The sequence below is a fragment of the Nicrophorus vespilloides genome, unplaced genomic scaffold, assembly GCF_001412225.1.
Source record: "Nicrophorus vespilloides isolate i.1.1-1 unplaced genomic scaffold, Nicve_v1.0, whole genome shotgun sequence".
Lineage (NCBI taxonomy): Eukaryota > Metazoa > Arthropoda > Insecta > Coleoptera > Silphidae > Nicrophorus > Nicrophorus vespilloides.
This window is the reverse complement of record NW_017100092.1, coordinates 551761-561306: the sequence shown is the minus strand read 5'-3', so window position 1 is coordinate 561306 and position 9546 is coordinate 551761. Positions and strand designations below refer to the sequence as shown.

The 9546-nt window shown below is 30.1% G+C and overlaps 1 protein-coding gene across 3 annotated transcripts; it reads left to right on the top strand.

The window, feature by feature from the left end:
* Positions 1–332: 332 nt before the first annotated feature.
* Positions 333–3164, top strand: LOC108567618. Of its 3 annotated transcripts, XM_017928197.1 has the most exons (7): positions 333–819; positions 876–1047; positions 1699–1764; positions 1851–2479; positions 2541–2681; positions 2745–2775; positions 2835–3164. In XM_017928197.1, the coding sequence occupies exons 1-7, from the start codon at positions 462–464 to the stop codon at positions 2989–2991; spliced, it is 1554 nt and encodes a 517-aa protein (XP_017783686.1). In that variant the 5' UTR covers positions 333–461; the 3' UTR covers positions 2992–3164. The 3 variants fall into 3 exon arrangements, with proteins under 3 accessions (XP_017783686.1, XP_017783685.1, XP_017783687.1); XM_017928196.1 differs by having other exon boundaries at positions 2541–2775; XM_017928198.1 differs by lacking the exon at positions 1699–1764 and having other exon boundaries at positions 2541–2775.
* The last annotated feature ends 6382 nt before the right edge of the window (positions 3165–9546 follow it).

Sequence of the window (9546 nt, the reverse complement as noted above, 5' to 3'; positions counted from 1 at the left end):
AATTAAGCAATTTATTATGAAGATCATATTATGGGAATTTATTTTAAATAGGTATCATTATATACATTAAATAAATCTGATGAGATTGTCTATGTTATGTTGGATATTTTAATATAAAAGTAAAAATCTTTTTAAATTTACTAATAATCAAATTTAAATTATTTCATTCACGAAATCGAACCAAACAAAGTTTTGTTCTTTAATATATATTTTATTCAATACTAAGTACTTCATAACTACTTTATATTCCATCAAAATAATAAATTAAATTATTCTAATTGGATTAAAAATTTAAATTCGTAAATATTGAATTGACCCGTTAGGTGGAGCCACGGAGTCAACACTTGTCCGCAGTGTTTTCAATAATAACATCTGACGTTTTGACATTTACCATTGTAGGGCGATGTTTTAAATTTATAAACAAAGTTTGAAATTCTAGGACCGCCGGACATCCTGCAATAATGTGCGAGAATGGGGCAGACTATACCGACACCGTTGATCCAAGAGTGCACATAGAATTGGAGAGGTTAAACAGTGCCACAGATGAGATAAACAGGTTGGAGGTGGACCTGGATGAGGCCAGATCATCCTTTAGGAATTTGCTGTGTGATAGCACCGCCAAGATCGATACAATAAGATTGAAGTTAGGGCTGTGCATTGAAAGGGCTAAACCTTACTATGAGGCTAGATTCTGTGCCAATGAAGCACTGAAGCAAACCCAGGTTGCTGCTATGAAATATGAGAAAGCGAACAGTGCTCATAGTGCTGCTCGAGAGATGGTTTACTTAGCTGAACAAGGATTAGGTGGCAGGACATTAGGTAAATCTCATTTTGTAAAGTTATAATGTTGTTGTTAATTGTTTTGTTCATTGTAGATCCGGCATGGCAGGAGATGTTGAATCATGCTACTCAGAGAGTGAATGAATCAGAAACAGATAGGGGAGTAGCGGCAGGTGAACATAGAATAGCTTGTGTCAAACATGAAGCAGCTAATGCTAAAGTGAAATCATTGCAAAGGGAATTGAAAAGAGCAATTGCAAAGAGCAGGCAAGTATAACAATTGTATTTTCAGTGGGAAGTTTTAGATATTTTTTAATTCAAGTAAGAAAATAAATAATTTTATTTTTATATTTAAAATAATAGCAATATATTCATTAATATTTCAATAACAATAAATAATTTGATTGTTTTCATTGTATATTTCTTAAGTAATATTTGTCTTATTAGACATACAAATTCTATAACTATTTAACAGCCACACCTTAAAAATATTGAACTAAAGCAAATATGTTGAGAACACTTTATAAGTAAAAAATGTAAATGTAAAGTGCTTGAAATAGTATAATATTCAATGGAACCTCGGTACTCCACAGCTTCAAGACTCGTAACAATTCGGTACTCGTCTCATTTTCAATGTTTCAGTACTCGACGACTGTTCTGAACCTCACTACAACGATGCAACATTGCACATTTATGCTTACATCTTGGTTTTATTTTTTTTGTCACGAAAAACACCTTAGTATTGTTACTTGATATACAAAAATTTTCAGGAAATTCTGTATTTACAGAACCGAGTACCGAGGTATAATTTATATACTAGAATTATGAAATGTCTAACTTCCTTTTGAGTATAAATTTGTAGTGCTTGTATTTTGATTTATTTATTATTTTTCTTTTCTTATTTTTTATTTTATTTAGTTTGAGTATCCGACGAAACCTTATGACAATAAGTAGCCTTGCTTACCGGCATGAATTGATGTTGTTGTAAGTAAATTAGTTTATCATTTAATTATTCACGCATTTCTCTGCAGAAGTTTATAGTTTTACCGTCTATAGCAGTGTTTTTTTAGGCCTTATTATGAAATGAAGGCTCATTTTAATTATTTGCTGGAGCAGCAGAAGACGAGAGTGCAGACACTGGAATCGCAAGTATCAAACGCGAAATGGACATATGCTGAGGCTCTGAGAAATCTGGAGCAAATCTCCGACGAAATCCATCGCACAAGGAACAACACAACCAAATTGGTCGCATTGAGTGCGCCTACAAAGCAAATCAGTATTGATAGTAACGAGTCATCGTATGTGGACGACTTCTCCGAGGAGTTTAAAAGTCTACCTCCCAAGTTATCCAATCTACCGATACTGCTAAACAATCTGGAAGATGTGGAAGGTTACAAAAGCATATCACCAACAAGTACAATATCCCAAAGCGAGCAATCCGAAAAGATCATACATCCAAGCGTTACGCAAAGCCAATCCAGCGAATGGACCGAAATCAATTTGGATGTATCCAGTCCCGAGGACGATTTCAAGAAGTTAGATCTCAACGATAGCGATAAACCTAAATTAATCAAGCAAACAACTTTGCCTAATCCTGCAATTAACAGCGAGTTTGGAACGAAGAGCAAAATGAAGCTGGATTCGAGCATTTCCAATTGGATATCGCGATCGTCGGTTAAGACCGAAGAGCCTAGTTCCAGTAAATTGATAGCTTCGGTATTTGAAATGCAAACTGATGGGTATCTTTTTTTTAATTTAAGGTCGAAGGCAAAGTTTAGATAATATTTTGGGACCAACCAGTGAGAAGGTCAAGGAAATCTGGTCGCACGGAATGATGATGCTGAACATTAGCTCGCTCACGGAGCGAAGGAACAGCGAACCTAAACCGGGTATAACTGAAGGTAAATGCACCAAAAAGTTACCTAGTCCTTTAGAAAAAACTCTTACATATCTTAATATTGAAGATGACACTTCCGATACCGAGAGTTTATCCAGGTAAGAAATGAAATTGCGTTATTCAAACTCAGTTTATTATATTGTACTTGTTCTTGTAGCGTTGATATGTTAAACGAGGATCAGATCCATTCTTTGATGCTCGACAAAGAAATAAGTCTAGTGTGTGAGGAAGTCCTAGGAACGCCTATATGCGAGATCGTTAGTTTTGCGCCTCCCCAAGATGCAACCGTTTCATCTAGTCAACATGCTAAGTAATAAGCAGTATTATTAAGAATCATCTGTTATTTTTACAATTTTAATCACAATCACACTTTGTTATCCTTTTTTTAGCTTAGTTAATGTTTGTTTTTTATTTATAAAGTAATCTAATTTATAAGTTCTTCCTTTAGTACAAAATAATTGCAGCTAAAATGCGTAAAGATCAAACTGTAACAAAGAGATCATTATAATATAACATGTTTTTTTTTAGTTTAGGTGGGTCGAATAAACTGAGTAGCTTGTTAAAAAAAATCAAGTTAAATCAAATCATCTTTGATGATAAACTATATAGTCAACTTGGAATGGAAAAGTATAATTGTTAATTAAACGCGTTACACTATTCTGAACTATAAAGAAAATAAATAACGACGTGTTAAGGGCTTTTTCGTCTGTGGTAGCATATCTAGTCTATATATTACATTCAAAGCAATATAATTGTAATTTCGAAAGGCTGTTATGAAATCAATAAATAATACTAATCAATTACATCATTTTACATAAATCACCTTCTCCATTTTATTATAATTAGTTTATAATTAAATATCAAAATAATTTCATTTTCAGTTATGATTATTTTTAATAATTAATAAAATTACATTCTTCTTTTGGAAAATGAAAACGTATTTTCCAACATAAATTCCTTTTTTCTTCTGGCTATTTGATGCGTTTCAATACTTCCTCAAAATCTTGATCATATTTAGTTACAAACTACACGCAAGTATGATTTGAGGGCCAGTAGCGCCACCGGCCAATCGGGGGAATGCCCGGATCCCCGCATATCATGGTGCCACTAAATCAGAATTCACTATGATCATCATATTTCTTTATCCATGAAGATTTGTAGTATAGACTTCACGTGACGCTCGACAGACAAAACGTATAGGTAATACTCGTATTGCAAGATCTCGCTCGTTCATCAAATTGTCTTGCAAAACATTCGCAGTCTAATGTTCCATTGTATTTGTTTCTTGCAGATCATTAATATTACCATAAACTATTCATGGTGCTCAAATGGTCGATCGCGAGGTTTTTAAGTCGATCGATTACATCATTTTTTCTCAAACGTTCCAAAATAAGTGTCCGATTTTAGTTTATTTTTACTAGAGTATTGAAATAATGAAATTAAATGCATCAGTACTTATTTATGAAAAAAGTGACTCTAGTAGCCACCTAAATTTTGACATTTTTCAAAATAGATTTTGCAGTGAACAGGTAAAATTTTGTTACATTGTTAGTTGTTTTTTTACCTGGTGACAATTTGTTTAAAGTTAATTTTTACGGTCGTCAAAAAGTACACAAAAAGTCTATAAAACCATGTCAATCAAAATCCAGCAAGATAATGCTAAACCACATTGCAGTGTTGATCATCATCAAGTTGTTCGCGTTGGTACTGAAAATGGGTGAAATATAAGAATTATTTGTCAACCACCAAACAACCTCGATTTCATGTCCTCGATTTGGGTTTCTTTAACGCCATTCAATCATTACAACACAGAGTCCACATACAGTATTGATGAACTCATTGCATAAAGCAGCGTTTTCCAAACTGTGAGGCGCGCACTAGTCTAAGGGGAGGCAAGGACTAGTGTAAGGGGTGGCGCTAATATTAGTCACAGTGAGCAATTTGTCTAAATGACTGCTAAAGTTTTATATATTTTATGAAAAGATTAAATATTTTTAAGATTCTATATCGCAAGCCCGACAACCGAAAGACCGTCTATTGAAAGCCCGACGTTCGAAATCCCGAGTGTATCGAAATCCCGACTACCATAATCCCGACAATCAAAATCCCGACTGTATCGAAATCCCGACAGTGTCTTTTATTATTATAATTTCTACAATAACATTTTTAAATTATTCTACTATATTTTAATAGAAACGACGGATACTGAAAAAATACTTTTAAGACCTAGGCCCGATTATTAATTGTTGTTATTTATTCTTAATAACAATAAATAATATTAATTATTATTGTATTTTTTTTTTCGTTGACTTATTGATTATAATACTTAAGAATAAGAAATATTCTATAATAAAATTAGTTTGTAATTAACAATAAATAACAACAATTAATCTTATTAAGTTTTAGATTGTCGGAATTTCGATATAGTCGGGATTTCGGTTGTCGGACTTGCGATTGCCATCGATTTTTAAGGGAGGCGTAGTAACCTCAAGTTTGGAAACCACTGCCATAAAGCATTGGATGAAATAAATTCGGAAAGCTAGACAATGTTTTCATTATATTCCAGAAGTGTATGGAATTGAACATTTTTCATAAAGGAGGAACAATTACAAGCTTTTTCACATGAGCAAGGACAAACTGCTTTTGCAGTGAACAGTTACTAATTTGTTAAATGTTACTCGTAAGTGTTAATTTTCATTTTTTTCTATTTTATGTTATTGTTTAGTTGTGAAAATACACGTTACATTTTTTTATAAAATTGGACACATATTTTGAACAAATAAATTCCTAAATCGGACACTTATTTTGATACGGACGGAGAAACAATTTAACAATCTGACAAATTAATGGTGAAAATAGTGTTGCCTATACGAGAATATTACCTTTGTAATATACGCATACATAATGCAAGTATACTTGCATTCTGATGAACATGTGTTGCATTACTATTTAGAATATTGTGAAGGTTAATTAATCTTCCATTTCCTGATTATAAATATGTACACCTACGTCCGATATTAATCAATATAATGTAATACATTTGCACATGGCAACAATCAATTTGCATTACTTTCCACTTTACGATGTTTCAATTATTTACATTTATATTAATTTTTCTTTTATTGAAATACATAATATGTTTTAGAATAAACGTTATCTAGTATGATGAGTAACGCTTTGCGGCAAATCAATTTAGTTTTAATTTTCTTATTATGTTATTTTGTTGAGTTTTATTATGGTAATTTGTTGCAATTAATGTTAGTATTGTTATTTATTATAAAATATTTATAAATATTCTCTTCTTTATTTTTGACCTTCGCAGCTTCTTATTAAATTTCTAATATTACTTAAAAAAAAGAAACGTCATTTACGTACTTTCATACCGTGCAAATGCTATACGCGAATGTGTGCATATATAGCATTTCACTTATAATGCCGTTAATTTGCTTAATAATTAGTTTAATATTTGCCACAGTTTCAAAAGCGCATTAAATCTATTCTCAGTCAAATCTCATTAGAAATCATTCGCCACGTCACAAACAAATGAAAATCATATAATTTAATTATTCTTTAATTAGTCTGTATTAAATCAAATCTTAATTAAAAACCGTTCAACACGTCACGCGTTTAATTAATCTGTGATTTATTAATAACAAATCTACAATGTTTATTATTATTTTCTCATTACATTAGTTTCATTATAAAAATAAACAAAATCGTTGATCTAATTGAAATATTGTCGTAACTCACAACGTTTAACTTTGAGGGCCCTTAGCAAATACTGTTTGAGGTCCCTTGTGTAACATGATATAAATTTACATAGTACACCCGCATATTGACGGTCACGAAAACAATAAATGAGAGAAGTGGGATGCACACAAATCTTGAAGTTAAGAAAATAAAATATTTAAATATGTACTATTCAGAACAGATTATCTTTGGTAATAATTCAATAAGTCATGAAATGATATAATATATAATATTAATCGTTTGGCTTGTTAAATTGTTATTTAATGTTTGTCCAAATTATAAAGATATTGCCTAAATCCGCTCCTGTCTCAACGATATAAAACAAGTAAATGTAGTCTGTATATTTAATAAATAGATTTTTTTTATTTTGATTAAAACTCTTTGATGATTTAGGAAATAATGAGTCAATTGATATTAATTTACGTAATTACAAACAAAATAAACTTAATATTTTTCTTTTGGTCAAAAAACTTTGATCAATCCATTGAATATATGTAGAAGCATGTGTCCAATAAATTATGTTTATTATTATTTTCAATTATATATAATACTAATAATTATTATATAATATCAATAATCAAATCTGTAAAGACTATTATTCATAAAAAATAAGTAAAGTAAATATTGGAGTGAATGTTAATTTAATTCATCATATGAGAAAGTTTTCAGTGGAATGTAATAGAATAAATAATACAAAAGATAAATCACTTGTATTTTACACGATTATTAATAATATGTACGTGTTGCTTGGAAAGTATTGCATTGAAAGTAATCAATTTAAAATTTATTATTAACTTTTTATGTGTACAATGATGACATATAATGATTTATTATATTAGAAGAAGTTTTTCGAGTGAAATGCATTTGTTTGTCATTTAAGAATATATACAGTTGGACTCTTCATGGTAGAATGCCTTATTTGAATGCGGTTATTTTTTATTTGTTACATCCATTTATAGTTAACTGTATTTTTTATTTATAAGGTCTTCACAATTTATAAGCCGATACTTTTCTTACTGATGTTTTTATACAATTTATATAATATAAATACTATAAGTATTATTTTTTTTTATAAAATATTTAATAATAATTTAAATAAATAAAATAATAGCAGATATATTTAAAGACAAAAAAAATAAATTTAAAATATTTGCAAAAATTACTTATATATAATTGAATTGTCTTTTAATAATATAATTGTTACAAATGAAAATTTTTCACAAGTTGTTAATTGTGCATTTTGTGCTTTATGGCCTAAATACGTTCACGAATTGTTGGCCGTAAAGCGAAAAGCCATATAACGAATCAATCATTTCATTCTTAATATTTCCTATAAAAATTTACAGCACATCATAATTTTTTGGTGGCATAACTAAACATTGTGAGCTGTAAATCGAAAAAGTACTATAATTTACATCTGAAAAAATAAGCTTTTGAAAAAAATATTGTATTACAATTGTCTTTTGAAACTATTGTTTAATCTTGGTCGAAGGTTACTTGAAATATCAAACGTCCAGTCCGGAAGGAAATCGGAACTTGTGTAAGACATAATGAGTACAAGGACCAAATATTTGCACAACTGCGTAAGCAAATATTCTTTTTATTAATTTCCACCAGAAAACTATTAAAAAAAAATAAAAGTGAATTATTTCAGTTAATTTTCTCAGTTAACAACATTGCATGTTGAACATACCTAGTGGTGCACTATTATAATTTTCTAGGAAGTATCAAAGTATCAAAGTTTAATTTGGTTGTATATCAAAGGATGAATCTTCATAGGCAATACCATCCGATGTTGATTCAGTTGACATAGTTGTCTAGAATTTGTTGGATCTTGACATTTAGGAATTTCTGGCCACTCGAAGTGTTAAACTACTAACGTCAAACGGGATGGGATTTTCCAGATACGAATCAATTAGTGATAAAACAATTAAAAAAAAAACAAAAGAAAATGTAAAGTCAATATGGAAACCCAATATTTAAAAAAAAAACTTTAGTTCGTGATAAATCTATAAGTTTTTTTGAATCACAATTGAAAATTAATGTGTAAGAATTTCTATTATGATTTTATTTTCGAGATTCTTAAAAAATAAATACAATGCAATGCATAAACAACATAATTGGATTTAACTGACAAGTAAGACGAGTATTCACAGCTGTAAAACGAATTCGCCTGTGAAAATGTCAAGGCAACTGCAATTATCAATTGAACAAATGATTAAAATTTAAGTATCTTTAAATCGTTGTATAATAGTTTACTTGAATCAAGATTATGCGGTCATGGTAACAGTTGTAGCATCTTCTGACCATAACATTTAGTTACATATATATGATAGATCGGAAAGTTATCTAAACCAGTGGTTCTTAAAGTGGGGGTTGCAAAAAAATTGATAACAGATCAATTCGGGATGTTCTTCTACACATACCCATTCTTCGAGGAGTCGCAGAATTTTTTTAAGTGCAAAAGGGGGCCGCGGATCATAAAGTTTGAGAAACGCTGATCTAAATGAAAGCTGACTTTTCTAACGTCAAATTATTATTGATCTTAGTTGCTGAAGAAAATATATCCAACTGTTTGATTAATGGTCAAAAAACATGATTCTCTATTGTTTTTGTGACATGAACAGCAACAAATGAAGAATATTACAAAAAAATAGTGGTGAGGCTAAACCAATAAGAATTAATAATATAAATATTATAAATATTGTTTAAAAATGTTTAAGAAAATTCATCTCATTTATTTTACAAAATTATAAATAAGTATTCAATTTAAAAATTCTCGTTGATTATTATGAAATTTAAAATTCTGAAAAACTAATAATTTTGATTCAAATTGTATTTTTTTTTGTTTTAGGTTGAAAGCTGCGATTTATCCTTGATAATGATTATATAAATTTAAAGATCAGCTATGCAAAATTTAGTAAATAATTATTAATTTTGTTTACAGCGACGTCGGCACGTATTCGCGTTCATATTAAATATTATGATGTACGTGCATTCGGATGCCGAACGCAGCAACTGTAAACATTTGTTTACCAGTGTTTACCGATCTTTTCGAATGCTTCACTCGCAGTTCGAATACGCCGCACCAGGTGGCAGCACAAAGTGACAACCTGTTT